At 39.0% G+C, this 21,098-nt stretch overlaps 1 protein-coding gene across 2 annotated transcripts in view; it reads right to left on the reverse strand.

Moving 5' to 3' along the window:
• The window catches only part of LOC136864354 (leucine-rich repeats and immunoglobulin-like domains protein 3), a 238,509-nt gene that overhangs the window by 131,525 nt on the left and 85,886 nt on the right, over window positions 1-21,098 (reverse strand). For both annotated transcript variants that reach the window (XM_067141239.2, XM_067141237.2), the window contains exon 6: window positions 4,414-4,557. In XM_067141239.2, the coding sequence (XP_066997340.2) occupies window positions 4,414-4,557 (144 nt within the window). The remainder of the gene's footprint in view (window positions 1-4,413; window positions 4,558-21,098) is intronic.

The following is a 21,098-nucleotide window of genomic DNA, read 5'->3' on the forward strand; positions in this document are numbered from 1 at the left end:
GAGGCGCGCGGCTGTGAGCTTGCATCCGGGAGATAGTAGGTTCGAATCCCACTATCGGCAGCCCTGAAAATGGTTTTCCGTGGTTTCCCATTTTCACACCAGGCAAATGCTGGGGCTGTACCTTAATTAAGGCCACGGCCGCTTCCTTCCCATTCCTAGGCCTTTCCTATCCCATCGTCGCTATAAGACCTATCTGTGTCGGTGCGACGTAAAGCCCCTAGCAAAAAAAAATAATTACATATCGTATTAAATCTTTTCTCTTTTCATAAATACTTTTGATTTCATCACCACCTGCTGGACTAGTAGGCATATAGACCTGCACTATTGTGGTGAGCATTGGCTTAGTGTCTATCTTGACAACAATAATTCATACACTATGCTGGTCATAGTAACTCACCCGCTGCCCTGTTTCCTTATTCATTATTAAACCAACTCCTGCATTTCCCTTGTTTGTGTGTTGAAAAGTCTATAGTTGCCTGACCAAAAATCCTGCTCTTCCTGCCAATATACTTCACTTATACCAACTACATCTAACTAGTCTAGCCATTTCTCTTTTCAAATTTTGTAACATACCAAAATGATCCAAACTTCTAACATTCCATGCTCTGACTTGCAGAATGTCAGTATTCATCTCCCTGATGATTGCCCTCTCTTGAGTAGTCCCCACCCAGAGATCAGAATGGGGAACTCATACCTGCCAACCTCACAAAAAAAAAAAAAAAAAAAAAAAAAAAAAACTGGGATATTTGATGACGAGGGTGCGTGTTGGCGGTGACGTTGAGTTATTGATTATGTGGAAAAAAATCTTAAGTTTTATTAGCAACATAATACATATACAGGCTAAGAAGTTACTGCATATGAATATTCACACAGGTGCGTGCACGCAGGTGTCCTTCTACCCTTGATGTGTGGTTATCAATTAACTAACTTATTATTTGGCTTTCTGTGTATTTTGTCGAAAGGGTAGATGAAAATGAGCCTGGCACAAGTAAGCTGAAGCAATGGCAGGACTCATCTCAGTGACCCGTGTTCGCCAACCCACGCTCCCAAGTTGAGAGCCCTTGGACCCCTTTTAGTCGCAGGGGATACTGTGGCTGTTATTCTACTGCCCCCACCAACAGAGGGTAGTAGTCCATCTCAACAGAGATTTTTAAGAGCACATGAAATAAAAAAGTAAAAGGAACAAGTTGCAAATAGTTGACACTTTAACTCGATCACTTTCTGCAAAGAAACTTTCTTCTCTCACTTTGTTTTCACTTCTTTTATCCATTTTCATATGTATCAAAGTCACAACAACGAAAATATCAAGTGAGCCTATCGAACATGTGGATTAATAGTCGGTTGTAGTCAAGCATTAGCCTACTGCTAGGAACAAACCCAAACCAAGAACATATGCAACAGACCGATTCTAACCTCCATTTGTATCAGTTGACTAATGAACTAATATTATTAGAACAAGAGTACAGCCCCTGCATTTGCTTCCCATTTTCACACCAGGCAAATGCTGAAGCTGTACCTTAATTAAGGCCACGGCCGCTTCCTTCCTACTCCCTGCCCTTCCCTGTCCCATCGTCGCCACAAGACCTATCTGTGTCGGTGTGACGTAAAACAACTAGCAAAAAAAAGAAAATATTTTATTATTTTATTGCAGACTGAACGCTGAAAGACATAACAGTCTTTAATGACAATGTATTTATGTATGTTTGATTACAGGTCATCACTTTGGAAAATATTTCCCTCTGGTTGGATAAATGCTTTGGCTGTTTGGCTTTTGAGCATCAAATTCGAACACTCTCTCTGATCACAGCCCTCGGGGAATTTTGGGAATTTTCAGTTTCCCTGGGATCTCGAGGGTATTAGGTTCTCTGACATCAAGTTTTAAGTTTCTAGGCTGCCCAGAAATCTTTTAGTAATTCATATCTCTTTTTACTTCTATAGGAGACAGGTTGCGTGTTTGGGGTAAGACGGGAACGCTAAGAAAAATGCACTTTGCAACATTCTCCTTTTATGATATATTTATAAATAATACTACAAGTGCTGTCAACATCTGTGTCGGTGCAATGTAAAGCCAATAGAAAAAAATAAGGGGGTGTATTGCACTTCCTTCTAAAACAGAAACTCCCAAAAGACAACTCAATCTGTTGAAGAGGATTGCAAAAAGTAACCACGATTGCGTACAACTTTGAATCACTTGGGTTACTACTGCCAGTGGCTCTAAGTAGCCTACACAGTGGCCTCCACGGTATGTACTAGCCAGCGTCTTGGTAGGTGTGCTAGGTAACAACTGATGAGCCCAACCTAGCACACGAGGGCGAAACGCTGGCAACCAGGAATGAGTTAGCTGGAAAATTTATAATGTTCAATAACCGACCATTTATATTGGTATTATAAATTTACTCATTCGGGACAAATGTTTCGGATTCCCTATGGGATTCAACATCTATATCATCTGGTGGCCAAGCAGGCATCAATTTTTGGTAAAGGGACAAAGTCTCTCATAGTGCATTGGCACTACCGGTAGCCTATACAGTGGCCTCCACGGTATGCACAGGCCAGTGTCTTGGTAGGTGTGCTAGGTACCAACTGATGAGCCCAACCTAGCAAACGAGGGCGAAACGCTGGCAACCAGGAAGGAGTTAGCTGGAAAATTTATAATATCCAATAACGGACCATTCAGATTGGTATTACTACTGTCCGTTGCAATTTCAAACTCTCATTTTTTTAGGAAAGCAATGAACTTTTCTTTTCCTTCACTGCACATTTCTGCAAGGATGGCTGAGGTTTTAGCTCTGGCAGAGCCTATCTCCCAGCAAATTTTGGGCCTGGGAACATCTTCCTAAATAAAGGACTGGCTGATCGAAACAATTAACAGGGATGTCATGTTCAATAATAAACAATGTGAACAATACTTCTGCACATTATACTGTCAGTGCCTTCCTCGTTAAACTTGAAATCAAGTTTCTTATATTTTTCAACACACTGGGCATTGTCTTTGTTTCTTTGCTAGCACATGCTTTGAAATGTCTCCCCCCCCTTGCAAGATACATCACACTTATAAACATCATAAAATGTAGATGTTGAGACTCAGTTAATTAGGAAAAGTTATATTTGTACACACTTTTAAACATCACATCATATGTCTTCACCATATTACCGAGGAACTGACAAAATCACTCAGGTCTAAAATAACAACATCCTAGCAGCCTATTAATGCCAACGCGGTCTAAGTTATACAAATATCATAATTTCACGTGTGAAACAGATGATTCAATATTCTGCAGCCTACAAATGCCTTTCATTCATGGGCTATTATGCAAAACTTTCAACAACACATGCTACATTAACCATCGATGAATTCAACGATGTTGGATGCCAACTAAGTTGGACACGGGAGATAGTAGATAAACTGTTATGGATAATTATCGATTAAATTATCAATACCATGTGCAATTCCGGTATTGAAACACTTCAAAACACAAAATCAATTTCACTTTCAATTTCACTATTAGATGGATGATTGGAGTTTGTCATCTTGTACTTTTAGTCTGAAATTATCCATAGGATTTTTGAAAAATCGAGAGAATTAACATGTTAAGCAGAAGGGTGGGAGAAATGGGTGAAAAATGGAGAGTTGGCAAGTACAGAGACTACTTTTACCTCTGGAATATTTTACCCAGGAGGAAGCCATCGTCTGTATATCGTTCATACATATAGAGAGCTGCATGTACTCGGGAGTTAGTTATGGCTGTAATTTTAGTTGCTCTCAGTTGCTAAGCCATATCAAATATTATTACAAAGCCATATCTGTCAATCATCCAGACTGCCAAACTTACACCTTCCGAAAAGCTGTTACCTCCCTTCCCATAAACCATTCTTTATTCTGGTCTCTCAACAGATACCCATCCGATATGGTTGCGCCTATCCGGTTCATTGGGATGCACAAGACTCCCCACCTGAGCCAAGGTCACATGGTTAACGGGAAAGGGTATTATTCTTACCATATGAAAATGATTTTAAGTTTGCCGCTAAATACATTAGCACAGGACTACATATCGAACAAAGTGTAATATAAAACACAAGAACTAAACAATTTAATCCAACTATCCTTTAAAGAAAATAATGAAATATTAAGAGGTACACGTACAAAAGTCAACATCTCAGTTGGTGAACACGCTTCTATGTGCGAGGAACAGAAAACCATAGCACAATTTTGAAAGCATGTTTCTGCAAACTGACTAGGCATATACACCCCACCTATTCAGGAGGCCTCATATAAGAAAGTAAATCACATTTATTGATTTGGATAATCAAAATTATATTGCCTACTTATTTGCAACACTTCCAGAATTTCCAGTCACTAAATCTCCTGCAATTCTGTGCATGACAACTCCAAATGTTTAAATAAATACTTACAGAATTTTGAGATCCTTCAGGTGCTTGAATAGGTCCTTGTGAAAGCGGGCCAATTGGTTACGATTCAATTTAAGTTCAATTAATGCAGCTAGATTGTCCAAACTCCCATTTTCAAAACTTGAAATGTGGTTGTTGTTAAGATACCTGAAATTAAAAGAAAAACACTTTAGATGCTTAAAAGAATGCAATAAAAAAGAACTGATCAATTGGGTTGGAAGATAACTGATGGTTTCTTAATTTAAAGTGGTTATAACTGCACTGTTTACAGAAGAGTGGAAAAAGAATTGTTTCAAATAATCCAATGGATGAAATAAAAAGGGTACATAATGATTAGAATTGCAATTGTCTGCGACAGGTAGAACGGCCACCAGAATGCATTAGTATTGTATTTGTTTAGTGGTGTTACCAGACCTGGTAGGGTATATAAGGGGCGTGAACAGCATCAGATGTTCAGTAATCACTGAGAAGGGCACAGAGATGCCATGTACTTGTGTGAGTCAGCGCTATCAGCTCCTGGGAAAGTTTGAAGAAAGTGGGTCTCCATTTGGCCGGTTGGTCGAATTGTGTAATATCCAGACTGGTGTGGCATTCAGATGTGGCAGTGGCCCGATGTTGGACTGCGTGGGAAAGTGAGGGCAAGCAAACTTGTCGTCAAGGTTCCAGTCGACCACGTCTGACCACAAGGGAGGACTGCTGTATAGTGCACCAAGCACATCATAACTCCTTCACATCTGCGCCTGTCATCTGAGCACAAGTAATGGACTCCCTGCAACATTCTGTGTCATCCTGCACCATTGGTCAGAGTCTACCAGCACTCGCACTAGGGAATTAAATCAACTGAGCTTAGTCTCTGCAGTCACGTAAGTGCGACCAGTATCCCAGTATCCAGTATTCGGGAGATAGTGAGTTTGAACCCCAATGCCAGCATCCCTGAAGATGGTTTTCCGTGGTTTCCCTTTTCACACCAGGCAAATCCTGGGGCTGTACCTTAATTAAGGCCACGGCTGCTCGCATCCCACTCCTAGCTATTTTTTCCCACCCCATCATCGCCATAAGACCATAAGACCTATCTATATTGGTGCGACGTAAAGCAACTTGACCATCGTCTGAGAGTATAGTGGCAACCAGGGGAGAGGTCCCATTCTTCCAATGTTTTGGAGATGCACAGTGGTGTTGCTCCTGGCATCATGGTGTGGGGAGCCATCAAGTATGACTTCAGGTCATGGTTGGTAGTGATTGAGGAAACTCTGACGGCACAAAATTATGTCACGGACAATCTGTGTTCTCATGTCTTACTTCTCATGCAAAAGTATCTTGGTGCCGGTTTTCAACAGGATAATGATTGTCCAGACATGGCACGTGTGTCTATGAACTGCTTGTATGAAGTTGCGGTACTCCCGTAGCCAGCAAGATCCCCAGATCTGTCCCCGATTGAACATACGTGGGACCTGCTTGAATATCAACTTTGACCCTGTGCCAGCATCCAGGATATCACGGGCCAGTTAAAACACTTGTGGGCTACGTTGCCTCAGGAGAGGATACAATGGCTTTATGACACTCTTCCCAACAAGAGTGGATGCAACGTCATACTGGTAAGTGGGATTGTACTGCCAAGTTCTTTGTAAATTTGACTCAATTTTGTAATCACTGAAATAATATCGCATACCCTCTCAACATGTGAAGTTCATTTAGTTTCCTCCTCCCTCTGTGTGTGCTTCTATTTTTTTGTCAGGCAGTACATATAAATAATTATAAAGGGGACAAAACGTTGAAATTGTCGAGAGCTGCAAGTACTTAAGAGGTAATGTATAAGATGTACTACAGCCCAATACTGAGACGCAGCAGAGACTGGATACTAACAAAAAGACGGGAGAATAAATTCCAGACCAATGAAACAAAATCTTTAGAAGTATGATAGGAAAGACAAGAAAGGACAGAGTAATAAATGAGGATGTCAGGAAGGAAATCGGAAGTGGAAATGCTTTACGATAGATGATAGATTATGATGGGGAGGGATGAACTTAAATGATCTGGATGTGTTAAGACGATGGAAGCGGACAATGGAGATCCAGATAGGAGGACGGCAAGAGGGAGACCCGAACTAAGGTGGATGAAAATGATCAAGAATAACATAATTAGAAGAAACTTGGATTGGAACACAATGGTGGTTGGGTAGAGGAAGATGGAAAGGTGTCAAACACCCATAGCCGGCTGAAGCTGGACGAGGGAAATGGATAATGAGGAACAACAAAGAATCTAACAAATTATTTCCAGTTGTTCTCAACCAATCATAATATTCCGACTAGAGCTGCAGCTAACCTAACCCTCAAAATTTTTTTTTGCTATTGGCTTTACGTCGCACCGACACAGATATGTCTCAGGGCGACGATGGGACAGGAAAGGGCTAGGAGTGGGAAGGAAGGGGCCGTGGCCTTAATTAAGGTACAGCCCCAGCATTTGCCTGGTGTGAAAATGGGAAACCACGGAAAACCATCTTCAGGGCTGCCGACAGTGGGATTCGAACCTACTACCTCCCGAATACTGGATACTGGCCGCACTTAAGCGACTGCAGCTATCGAGCTCGGTAACCCTCAAAATACCAATACCACTCTCTACAATAATTCTTTAATTGTCAGTACAATTCAAACACAGAATTCGTTACCCAATGACCTAAGGGACACTATCTGAACCGATATTTAAAAAGAAATGTTGGCAGTGGTCCTTGGACCGATCAAGCTGATTGTAAATACACGAATTCTGTTTTCCCGTTTTGTTATTTCATTCTGTGTCACTAAGCTATACTAAATTTGTTTTTATTGATGAATTAGGACAATTTTCTTTATTCAGAGTTATTTTATATATGTTTCTTTCCTTTAAACTGTTTTTATAACTATGTGTAAAGTTTAATATTATAATGTACAGTATATGTGTGTACTAAGTAATCTGTAATAAATGTTGAACTGTTTATACATTATAAGATAAGGTTCGGCACAATAGCAGGCTGATTCGCGCTATGTAAATAAAGGCATGATAAAAATAATAATGATGAAATTGCCAGTTTTGTTGCCTCAAAATTATTGATATGGTAAATCTTGAAACATTCCTATAAATGAAGAGCAACACCACATGTTTGCTATAGTTGGGTGGGGAGGAAATAATTGAAAGTTCTTGGCAGTTTAAACCTTTCGGTGGCATCTTTTCTTTTCTGTTTGGGTAATATGCAAGTCTTTCAAACTTCTTTCTGTAAGGATTGTTCAGTTGTTTTGTTGCTTACGTAAAGGTTTGCTACTTGCTTTACGCTGCATAGACACAGACATGTCTTATGGCGATGATGGTACAGGAAAGGTCTAGGACTGGAAAGGAAGCGGCCATGGCCTTAATTAAGGTACAGCCCCAGCATTTGCGTGGTGTAAAAATGGGAAACCACGGTAAACCATCTTCAGGGCTGGCGACACTGGGGTTTGAAACCACTATCTCCCGGATGCAAGCTCACAGCTGCGCGCCCCTAACTGCACGGCCAACTTGCCCGGTGTAAAGGTTTGGTCAGAAAATTTTGTGAAAAAGGGTTCAAGACATTTCAGAAAAAATGAGTGGTCAGATGGGTGTTGCATCTCAAACTTGTCCAGTAAGTCGTGATTAATCCCACAACACTCAGTTCGTCTATAAATAACGGGCTCTTTGTCTAGTTCCATTCATTGTTTCTTTTGTATGTCTTGCGAACAAGCTTTGCAGGGCCTGGCACGTCGTCACAGTTTACGTCACTTTCCTCATCAGTATCATCAGAATTATCTTCAAACTGTTTTGACATCACTAAAATTGCTACCTCTGGAATTAGTTATGGGATAATCAAATACTTTAAATAATCAAATAACCTCCATATGAATATTTACATAATCAAATAATCAATTTCAAATATCATTCAGTTGTAACACACAATAATCACACACGTCATGAATAAAGTTTTAGGTTTAAGTGTGCTGGATGGATAATCGACTGAAATAAGCAAAGAGATGAAATAAGCATTTTTCAAATTAATCTCAAGTTGAAACTAAACGAGTGAATGAACTATCATTATCTTTACATGCCATCTTCTGATCACATAATGGAAGTAAGCTCCAGTACTACCAAATGACAATTTCTTTTAACTAGCTGGAGGCAATATACCTACTTTAATTATGTGTCACAAGGAAAAAATAAATTATATTACTCTATCTTTAAGTTCACACCAAAGTATGTTTATGAAGATGATGGTGATGATGATGATGATGACTGTACCGGGAGGTACACCTCAACACCGCACATTTAAATCTTGCGCCTTAAAGAACTTCTCTACAGGAGGAACAATGAACTTGTAACTGGACCAACTTATAAATTTTCTCTGAAGATGTCACTACCGTAATTTTGTTATTGTGAAGTTTCCAGTACTGTATGAAATTCTACGGGTTTTGTTTTCTGTTCATCAAGAAGTTTGGACATTCTCTTATAAATGTCACTACTAACAAACTTTGATCGTGCACCCTGGTGCGAAGTGAAGGAACCTTTTTTGAAGAAACTTTGTATTCATAAGTTTTATCTATACTAAATTTCGTTCATTCATTTTCGGGTTGGCAATATTTATCTTTTCTTTCCGCCAGTTTTGAATTTAGCCAATCAAGAATTTCTGTAATTAATTTCCAACCACTCCCATAATTCTTCTTCGATTTTGAGTGTAACTTTTGATTTTAACCAATAAAACTCTGTGGGTGTGTGTTGATTATTCATGAAAGGTCTCGAACCTTCCCCCAGGGTTTATAAACTGCAGATTTTCACGTCTCTTGGCCATTTGATCAACATCTAACTAAGTGTGTGTGTCAAGCAGGAGGTGCCTCTTTCATCAGGCAGCAGTACTCCGACAAGGTATGGCCACTTAACATCTTCACCTTTTGCTAGCTCCGCAGTTTAACCAGAGGGAAAGGTTTGAAACTTTAACTACGTAACTAACTTCTCTAAATGTAAATCTCCTTTTGGCTCATGTAAAATTTCATAAATCTTTAACTGTAAACTGGGGATAGAGAGTGATATACCCTCTCGAACTCCCCTTCATCTTGATTTGAGGTACCGTATTTTGTTTCTCCAATGTATTGAAGTTATCTCTATTCGCGCTACCTCAGTAGTTTGGGATTAGCCCCTGTTTTGTTGGCCAAGTGCCCTATAGGTCTGTAAATTTTTTTGGGGAGCTCAATCTTTGACTCCATTCCAGTTGTACTCGGGCCGTTTATTGAACCTGTTCTTTTTCACTAAGGCCCCGTAGGTTGGGTACTAGATACCTCTGTGTAATAAGATTGCTATTTGTAAATAGTGCCTTATAAGGCCAGTGATTATTAGATTTTCACATTGTGTTGCCTTGAGTAGGCTGGGAACACTGAGAACACGTCAGCTCTTTTCAAGTACTGTAAGAATGCCTATGGGAGGCTTGATATTGTGAATTGGGAGCAAGTGCTCCATGTATTAGGGAATTTCTGCCCTTTGAACAAATTTGTGGTTTTGTAAAGTTGAGCTAGGAGCTCAAAATTGTAAAACTAGGGGCTTGTAGCCCAAGAGTGTTAAAATTCTGAAGTCTTGGATCTTTCTAGGTCTTGTTTCTAAGTTGCTACGTCATTGTTATTTCACTAAGTGAAAAGTTGTTAAAATTTGGGTTTTTTTTTTAAATATAACCTTTGTTAAAATTTTAAATTAACTTTGACTTTGTAGCTAGACCCATTCATCCTGGCACCTTCTTTCACCTCTGCTGGTCCACGGGTAAACCCGTAACAATAAAGCCCTGTCCCTTTCATTCACCAACCATTATTTTCCCCAGGGGGTTAGGCAGTAGAATAACATCCTTGGTATCCCCTGCTTGTTGTAAGAAGCAACTAAAAGGGGCCCCAGAGAATTTCAAACAATTTAAGAAAAGACTAGGTAAACAAATTGTAGGCAAACTGCCACCTGGGCATCTGCCACAAATGCATATTAGTGGTGATTTATTGATCAACACAGTGACCAAGCATGGGTGGGTTGGTGACCACGGGGCCGTTAGCGGAGTCCAGCCATTGCTTTCACTTTCTCGTGCCAGGCTCCTTACTTTATCTATCTATGCTAACCAACCTTTCTTAGTCAACTCTTGTTCTTTTCCGATCCGAAGGTATTAGGTTTCCAAGGCCTAGGGAGTCTTTCATTTTCACGCCATTCGTGGGCCTTGTCTTTCTTTGAACAATACCTTAATCTTTCAAACTATTTTTTCAATTGACTTTACATCGCACCGAGCCAGATCTTACGGCAACGATGGGACAAGAAGGGGCTAGGAGTGGGAAGGAAGCAGCAATGGCCTTAATTACGGAACAGCCCCAGGAGTTGTCTGGTGTGAAAGTGAAAAACCATGGAAAACCATCTTCAGGGGTGCCGACAATGGGGTTTAAACCAACTATCTCCCAAATGCAAGCTCATAGCTGCGAGCCCCTAAACGCATGGCCAACTCACTCGGCCCTTAATTTTCCTAAGTGTCAGATAACTTCTACCCCACCCCTCCTTTCCTCTGCTTAGTATTAATAGAGGATGGTTGCCCAGTTGTACTTCCTCTAAAAACAATAACCCCCACTATCAGCTATTCCTTCATGTTTTCAACCATTATTGATTTGTGTTGACCATTTAGGCCTACACATTTTCTTGGCGGGGGAAAGAACCATTATCACAAAACGTCGTCATCGTGATCATCATCATCATCATTATCATGTGTTGCGAACTCTAGTCATCTGTAGTCTTTATTAACCTTACCCAGACGAAAACCCATATATGGGTTACCTGTCCATATCCTCATGGGAGGAAACCCATATATGGGTCAAAAGATGATATAAGCTGCACTTCCAAACATTTCAAAGCTGGATGGTGGCATTACAATTATAGTAAACAAATTTCATTGCAAGTTATCAGCTGAGTTTGTTCACCATGCGCAATTTGCAGAATGTTGTGGTCCACATTTTCCATTTTATCTCTGTGTTTTTGGCAAAATAGTTCAAAGAAAACTAATCACAAGTGATGAGATAGTTAATGGAAGTGGCAGCAAAGTGTCAGAATTCTTATTTAGAGAGTGTGAAGGTTAATCTCCCAAGATATATTTTTTTTCTTGCTAGTTGCTTTACGTCGTACCGACACAGATAGGTCTTATGGCGACGATGGGATAGGAAAGGCCTAGGAGTTGGAAGGAAGCGGCCGTGGCCTTAATTAAGGTACAGCCCCAGCATTTGCCTGGTGTGAAAATGGGAAACCACGGAAAACCATCTTCAGGGCTGCCGACAGTGGGGCTCGAACCCACGATCTCCTGGATGCAAGCTCACAGCCGCGCGCCTCTACACGCACGGCCAACTCGCCCGGTCCAAGATTTCTTCTGGCAGCAGTAGTTAATACAAGAACGGCACACGTTATTATACAGACGATAGTGACATGCATCCGGCGCTGCCTGGACTGACAATAGTAATTTTGATCTGGCCCATGAACAAGGATTCCAATATACAGAGGTGCCAACCTTTGAAGTGGCCTCCCTCCTGCCCCTCAGAAATATTTTGAGTCAAATACAAAGCATCCTCTTCCCTTCTGGATAATGGCACGCCCTTTGCCCTTTCCGACAGCAGTATATTCTAAAGTATATCATATTACACAACACAATTTACGCATTACAAGTCAATTCTGTCATAAAACATTTTTCAACTTGTTTTGCACCCAGCAGCTACTCTTCAGTGTGGGTTTTCTTGAAGCATACTTTCCCCTGTGATAACGTTTTGGACATCTGAACAATAAGCGATTCCAGTGTAGATGAGCTTAATGTAGGCTTGAAGTCGTTCTGTTTTCTCTTATTAACACTGAAAACTCTTTCTGTGGGAGAGTTACCGTCAGGTACACTTAATACTGCGATAATGCAACATTACATTGTATAGTGCAGATGAGCAGAGTAGAGCTGCTTCATTCATACAGTTATTTTACCATGCTCATGGGAAGAAAAAATAAGTGATAATCGATGTATCGTTCTCAATTCACAAGCATTGAAAGGAGGAGGGTTGAGCAGTAATAACTGAAACGATAACTTTTCCTTCCCTCCTTTTTTCTGTAGAAATTATTTTCTTTGTGATTATGTTGCTTTTCCATAATAATTTCCCCTTTGACCATAAAGTGGTAATCATGAGAGGAAATAATTATGGATAATCCGTAATAGTTGGCACCTCTGAATATATAATATTCAACAGGAGCCAATATTACTATCACATTTTGATCAAGATACTGATCCACTACTGTAATTTTATCTTTTCTTTGATGATGAGATTGTGAGATAATTATGAATTAAACTTTCATTCAGGGAAACACAAATAAGAAGAAAGCAACACCCCAGACTAAAAACTCAAGAATTGCATCATGTTCTCCTCCAAATGTTTCAGGCATTTATTGGTGAGGTTATTATGATTCTTCTTGTTGTTATTATTATTATTATTATTATTATTATTATTATTATTGTGCTGTCCCTTTCATGTGGTATTTATTCACCAAACAATTATTACAGTGGTGATAAAATTTTGAACTGTGCATAGCTTATTTTCAGGATTATTATTATTTTTGCTATTTGAATTACGCCACACCAACACAGATAGGAATTATTATTATTATTATTATTATTATGTTGCCTCTCTTGTGTGGTATTTATTTAGTGAATAATTATTAATGTAATAAGATTCACAACTGTACATTGCTTATTTTTAGGATTATTATTATTATTATTATTATTATTATTATTATTATTATTATTATTATTATTATTATTTGTCTCTCGTGTTGTATTTGGTCAGAGAACTGATTATAGTAATAAACTTATAATAATAATTTCACAAACTACATTACTGCAGTAAAAAGTTTTTTCAAAATAGTAAAACTTCTTTCCTGGAGCAGATCAGTGCTGAAATTCAGCAAAACCCGAAATGTTTTTATACAAGAATGCATAATTTAGGATGGTCTTAGCAGAATTTACAAAAAACTACTTTTCCCCCGAAATTCACCCTTTGCCCTCAGCCATAAAACATCGCCGCCCGTGAAGGATTAAGTCACTTAGCGACAGAATTTCAAAGATAGCAACCAGGGTTTTCGTCATTTAGATAAAATTTTGGCAAATTTTCGTTCACGACTTGATAAATTTGGTGAGCCAAGTCAAAACTAGCATTGCGCTTCGTATCTCGAATTAAAATATCAATCTATGCATACTATGCAATGGCATCTGAGTACATGACTCATTCACACGTGTGGAGTATGAGATAGTATTATTTACGAAAGGCTTATCAGAGACAGATCGCCCCATCCAGACACTTCTTGTAAGGGAATGGAGACAGGAAATTTTAATTTCCCTGTGATGAGATTTACGAGTTGATTTGTTAAGAAGGAAGCCATATTTTCCAGTGTCGACTCAGTTAAATGTAACATAAAAGCTTTCCACTCTGTCAAACACAAGTTAAATATAGATTTACGCTATAACATACCTGTAAAAAACACATTATCAGCATTCAGTATTCGAAAGCCTCAATTCATTCGGATGGAGTTTCGAATGAATAATCGAAAAATAATTGAATGGGAAAAATAATCAAATTAAATGGAATAATTATATAAGTGATTACTTTGTATTCGATTACCCCATCACTATTTGGAACCACTGTAATAAAATATATTTATCATCTACAGGACAACTCAATTACAGATAATGTAACAAAAAATTAAATAACACAGTAAGAGAAAATTTATAGATAAATACAAATTTACACATACATACAACTATACATTTTTACAGATTTCCTACCGGTATAATACATAATACAGACTATTCACATAATTTACATTTAATTTACACAATTACAATGTTCTACTCCCGAAAAGGCTTTCTGTATTGCAGTAGAAGGGTGATGAAAAAAGTCAAGTGACCCTTCCAGCTGATTTATGGTCCTAAGGGCTTGCATGAACCAAGAATTTTGGTGTACAACCGTCCTACATTTGTACAGGTGGAATGTAAATTTCTGCCTTGTTCGCCAGCTTGAACACGAAGCAGAATCAACCCCAGTATAACCAGACAGTTCACTTTACTCTCCAAGCATTTAGTTACTAACAACACGTTTGCACATTTCTGACATGATCCCAGCGTATTCATTCCAACAATTTTTTACAAATTCTTCATACCTGCTTGAAGAGAGTTGTATGTCCATGTATTCAAAACTAATCCTTCTCATGAACCTTATTCCGTGACTTTTCTGATACAGTAGATACTAGTTACAACCAAACTCACCAGAGAATACCACACTGTTTTGGCACATGCAGTGTTATTGACATCCTTACAATTTCTTTTGATAAACTTGAGTAGTCAAAGCTTTCTTTATAATATTATCAGTGAGTTTCTCAAAAGATAAGTCATTCCTGTTACTAAGAATTACACCTAGGTCATTAAACTCCTTCACACGATTTAAACATTCTCCACTGATTTTATATCTGTAAAAGGCAGGTGTTAATTTTCAAGTAAGGGCCTGTTCTACCACCTACTGGTAAAGTAGCGCGTAACTTGCCCTCCGCGTAAAAGGATGTTTCCCTTCGACCACTCCCAGGTAGTGCTATCAGCAGCATAAATCGTAGTTACCCAGCGCGTAATTTATCGGCCCCTTCGAGGGCCCGGTAAGACTTCATCTGCCGGGCAAGTTTTGAGAGCTGAACATTATTAGCTGTATTTCTGGTGACATACAACTAAATTAGCTTAGCATACTGAAAAAAGCATGATACTGTAACAGTGATCGATACTGCATTGCAGGATTTTGAACATCAATGCTTCCCTTGAGTTGCAACGGTCACATCAGCCTCTCGCATCGGTACCGTAGGGAACATATTTTATACGTCAAGCTTTCGCAAAGAAACTCTAAAAGTATATAAAATCAACCTATTTGGAAATCATTTCAAATGAGCTCTAGTTTTCTACTTTTTCAGTTTTCAGACACTAGGAATAACTTAGTGTATGTATCCAAGTAATCCCAAGCATTTTCATAGCTTAATGGCTAACACGCTTGCTTCATAATGCGAGTATTCAAGTTCGACTCTTCATTATGACGAATCTTTTTTTATTTTTATTATTAGCGTTGTATTAATCGGTATGCCTATTTTCATACGTTCTTTTGTTAATATATTTCATTGAAATGTTTAATCACAATATTATGTCTACTAGGAAAATGCTTTATATGTGTGCTACTTATAGAAAGTGATGTTATGATTAATATAGCATATAGGACTGTCGTCAGGTAGCAGATTCCCTATCAGCTGTTTACATATTCTTCTTGTAAATGATTTCGAAGAAATTGGAAACTATTCCATTCCCGAATGCCTCTTCCTATGAATGGATATTTACCCCAATTAGTTCTTTACATTTACAGTACCTTCCAACTTTATCTTCATAAAGTTAAACATTACAATGAAATGCTTTATCAATAAATGGAAGCATGTGGAACTAACGAGGTCACAGAGCTAGTTGCAAATAGAGGATCGTGGAGATACTTAATAAATTCACAGAAGCCTGCAGATAGAATGCTCAAAGGCAATAAGTGCGTAAGGAAGATGTGTGTGTGTTTACGTATATGGAAGCGCATAAAAGAGAGTTAAGAACAATGGCAGGGAATGAAAATAAAATTTTAAATGCAAATTAGAAAGACGATGAAAACCTGCGTACCTTCTATTACGGAGCGAGCGACTTGACCAATCTACTACGAGAATACTTTCTAAAAACGCTGCGTTACATAGGTTATAACTGGCGTAAGAAAATGTAATCTCGAGATTTTAATCCCAATTAGGTACCGATTTTGAAGCTCATAAATTAAAATCACGAAAGCTTGATATAAATCGTTGTCCATAGCTCTTAAGACTTCCCTTATTAGACATTTTGGTGATAATCAGCAGATACAAGTACAGGAAAATAAGACAATCAAACTGAGCTTCGTACATCTGACGACAGATAGCACCACACTCGAAAACGAGAAGTCGCTGAAAATCAGTCTAGCTCTAGCTCCGAGTAGCTACCTAGCGTTTGCACAGAGGTGGTTGCCCGCAAGCCAAAGTACCAGCTGATTTACACCTCCAGGTAGTTTAACTCCCGGGCAGCTGCCAGCGACTTTACCACCAGATGGTCAAACCAGCCCTAAATGACATGACACGACACTTAATTTTACTTACTCTGAGGGGCCACACATCACACCACTCGCATATTTGCTTCAAATCCCTTTGTAGATAGTTGCCATCACCATCATCTTCTATGACTCTGTATAGTTTTAAATGTACAGGAGACATTTGCTATTCTGAATGACAGAAGTAATGTCATATAGAAACAAAAGAAATACAAGAGGGCATAACAGTGATCCCAGTGGGATGCCAGATGAAGGTTGGTATGGGTTAGATATCAAACCCTCAGAAATGACAAAACATATTTGTTTTTCCACGTTAACCTTCAGCCACTCAAAAATACTCCTGGACACTCCATGGATCATATGAACAAAAGTGAGTAATTACTCACAGTTTTGGAGCAGTTACTCGCATTGGTATGAATAAAACCGGGTAGTACGTGCTCACTTTGGGAGCAAGTTCTCCACCTTTAGCAGTCGCTCACTTCCTATTCAATCGCAGAGCATTTACTCAAGAATGGTATGAGTAGGACATACATTTTCCCCATCTGATGGAGTAACTACTCGTGAATTTTGGAGTTACCTCTGTAGGTCACTCAAGATCGAGGAGTATACAATCCAAAGGTGAAATGGCGGAGTATATGTTTGCGTACAGTGCGGAAAGATTTATAAAATCCTTACAGAGTCACATGGGTTAACTATGAAGAGCTTTATAGGTTTCAGCAGAAGAAGGTTCAGTTGTTAGTGCAGTACCACTTGGAGGACTCCAATGCAAGAATACGGGAGCTTTGCACAGAGAAGGGGAAATGTGATTCTTCTTGTGTTATGTGTGTAATCCAGGATTTCAGCATGGAATATGAAATGATGTAGGAGTGGATCAGAGCAATATATCTCTAACATATACAAAGGTAATGAATGCCATCTTAGCAAATGCAGACTAATGGATACGATTTCTTGTTACTGATGATGCCCTTGAAGCTGCAAGTCGAATGGCAAGAAATGTACAGATTCCTTGCAGCTATTGGGAGCTGTCAATTGTACTCGTGTGATAATAAAAATGCATAGTAGATTCGGAGATAAATATATTAATTGAAAAGAAATTGCCTGCATTAATGTCCAAGCCAGATGAAATACAAAGGAAGAATTTACAAGCATAGATGCTTTTGGGGCTGAATCTGTACACGATTCCCACATCTGAAGAAATTCCCATGCATGCAGAGTACTAGGAGAAAACAGGAAATACTGTGCTACTTGCTGATGCTAGTTATGCAGTTGGCTGATGATACTGAATCAGAACCATGAAACTCCAGAACAACTGACATAACAAGTGCTATAAAAAGAAAAGACTAACAATTGAAAGGTGTTTCGGCCAAGTAAAACAAGACTTTCCTATACAACAGAGTAAAGTAAGACTACAGAGAAGTACCTTCAACTTTCGTGCAGCTTTGTTCTACATAATATTGCCAAACATCGAAATAATCAGGAATATGATGTGCCCAAAATTGACAAAAATGTAATATGAATCACTGGGGAAGATGAAGTTGTTAGTGCAGTACCAGTCTCTTGGCCAGTTTTTTTCTACAGAGCTGGTTTTGCTTATGCTCTCCAGTTAGAAATACAATTATGCTGATGTCATAAGTGAGCAGTAGCTAAGTGATTGTGCAAAAAAAAAAAAAAAAAAGGAGGGGAGAGAGAGAGAGAGAGAGAGAGAGAATAACAAAGGTGAGATGATATTGCAACGATTGGATATGATTTTCAGTGATAAGTAAGAAAGAAATTTTTTTTTTCTGGTAGGGAGTTTGCGACAGTATTTAACAATCAGGAACACCATCACCACCACAACCACCACCACCACCACCACCACCACCACCACCACTTACACCTGTAGAAGAGGATGTTAACAGAGTGTAACTGGTGACCACCCCCGTTAATTGTAAAATGATTTAATTATTTTAAATTGAGATAACATTAAAATATCTAACTTTGAAATAGATGGATTGCTGTCTCCTTCTATAAGATTATAAAGGGTCTCCTCCCAGATTTAAAACACTATCCTTTTCCCGTCTACTTCAGGTTTGTCTTCTTTTCCAGCCTACATATCATATTGAAGATTTTCTTAAATAACTGCGCCTCCGTAAATCCTACACTATGTTTTGACTGATATATCAAAACAAACTGTTTTAAAGCTGCAGATTTCTGCTTACTGGACTGTGGTAACTGCAGCTTTTCATACCAAACGGAGAAGCCTTTACTAATTGGCACAAATTAAGCCCGGGTCTCTTGGCCAGTTTTTTTCTACAGAGCTGGTTTTGCTTATGCTCTCCAGTTAGAAATACAATTATGCTGATGTCATAAGTGAGCAGTAGCTAAGTGATTGTTCAAGTCACAGAGCAAAGTATCTGCAGTTGCAAACAACGTTTTATTCATAAGAAATGGAGCAATTGCTCATTCGAGTGAGCCACTTTTCCACTGCTCCTGAAAAACAACTAAGAAGTTACTCACTTTTATTCATACGATCCCATATGCTGACAATTTCTTCAACAAGGCCTGTGTTGTAACGAGTCAAAGGCTTTGGAGAAATCAGTATATATAAAATATATAGATGAATAAACTGACAGATTGGTAACGGTTGACATGCTTTTAACAAATCTATGCTGTGATGTGTGTATGTACTGATTAAAAGAATCTTTTTTTTTTTTTTTCTAGGGGCTTTACGTCGCACCGACACAGATAGGTCTTATGGCGACGATGGGATAGGAAAGGCCTAGGAGTTGGAAGGAAGCGGCCGTGGCCTTAATTAAGGTACAGCCCCAGCATTTGCCTGGTGTGAAAATGGGAAACCACGGAAAACCATCTTCAGGGCTGCCGATAGTGGGATTCGAACCTACTATCTCCCGGATGCAAGCTCACAGCCGCGCGCCTCTACGCGCACGGCCAACTCGCCCGGTGATTAAAAGAATCATACAGGCAAGATTATACAGCTGAATCTCAATATCTTGAACCTCTATTACCTGAATTTTCACTATCTCAAAGTAGCTTAAATTTCCCAGCTGTTTGTCCTATTCTTCACATGCATTTATTTCTCTATTACTTGAAGCAAACATTTCCTACCTGGAAGCAAAAAAACTCTGTAACTTGAATTTTGTGCAGCATTAACTGTGCAGTACGGCATTTGTAGTTTGTGAGGAATAGTTAACAAGTAAAGAAAGGTTTACAGTGATTCTGGGAGTTAATATGATGGGAACGGAAGAACCTAAAACTTCTAATGATCGCAAAATCGGCGAGCCTCGCTGTTTCTCGGGTGTGAATTAATTACTGGCCACGTACGAAAGCAGCCCCCAAAGTCGCAGATGACAAGTTCCATTTAGGAATCTCGGCCGCGTAGTATTGATGAGAATATTCAACGTGAAGGGAGGAAAGATTAACAGTAACAAACAGAACAAACTAACAGATTTTCTCCAAAGGTGTTAACCGAGGTATGTTTCTTGTTTCACTACTGTATGTACTGTATCTTGTCTCCTAAAAAGTGACAATAATAAGGGTTATAATTAAAGTGATGCCATAAAAGAGAGTTAGTTTGTATATTTTTAAATATGTTAAAAATAATATTTTCAGTATAAGCCCGTAGATAAATATGATTCAATTATGTGCTATACATGCTCAAAAACGGTACTCTCTATATCTCAAAATTTCGATAACTCGAAATAAAATTTAGCTCGCGAGGCGATTAGAGGTATCAAGGTTCTCCTGTATATGACTGTCTGCCACCTTCGATAAAAGTGAAAGAAGCACTAATGGTCTATAGTTATCGAATAATACCTTATCAGTTATCACCTTTTTTGAAAATAGGGATTATGTAATCCTTTATCCACTCAGGTGATAAACACCCACACTTAAATGATTTCGAACCCCACTGTCGGCAGCCCTGAAGATGGTTGTCCGTGGTTTCCCATTTTCACACCAGGCAAATGCTGGGGATGTACCTTAATTAAGGCCACAGCCGCTTCCTTCCCATTACTAGGCCTTTCCTGTCCCATTGTCGCCATAAAGACTATCTGTGTTGGTGCAACGTAAATCAACTAGGAAAAAGAAAAAAAAACAACCTTCTGCCGCAGAAGTTTGAGTAGACACTGTATCTATTGTGAATGGAAGAGAGAGAGTTGCAATGCAGGGCTCTGAAAGAGAACGGTACTTTGCAAAATTTTGGGAAAATGTATTTACAATGTTATCCTTTTTGTGGATTTCCGTTCTTTTTAGTACCATAGTGGAAGGAGGACGGGAAGATTTTCTTTTGTTATTAATGAAATTCCAAAAGCGTTTATGGCGTGTGATGACATCATCTTCTATTGACCAAACGTAGTCTCTGTACTTAGCATTCTACAGATTTCTACATAGACCTCACAATGTGGAAAACTGCACTTAGTCGCACTCTTGGCCTGATCTTTCGTATTTCCTTCTCGCCCTTTCTTTTTCCTTCAGTTTCTGGATTAGTTCCCAGTT

This window comes from Anabrus simplex, chromosome 2 (genome assembly GCF_040414725.1).
Source record: "Anabrus simplex isolate iqAnaSimp1 chromosome 2, ASM4041472v1, whole genome shotgun sequence".
NCBI lineage: Eukaryota > Metazoa > Arthropoda > Insecta > Orthoptera > Tettigoniidae > Anabrus > Anabrus simplex.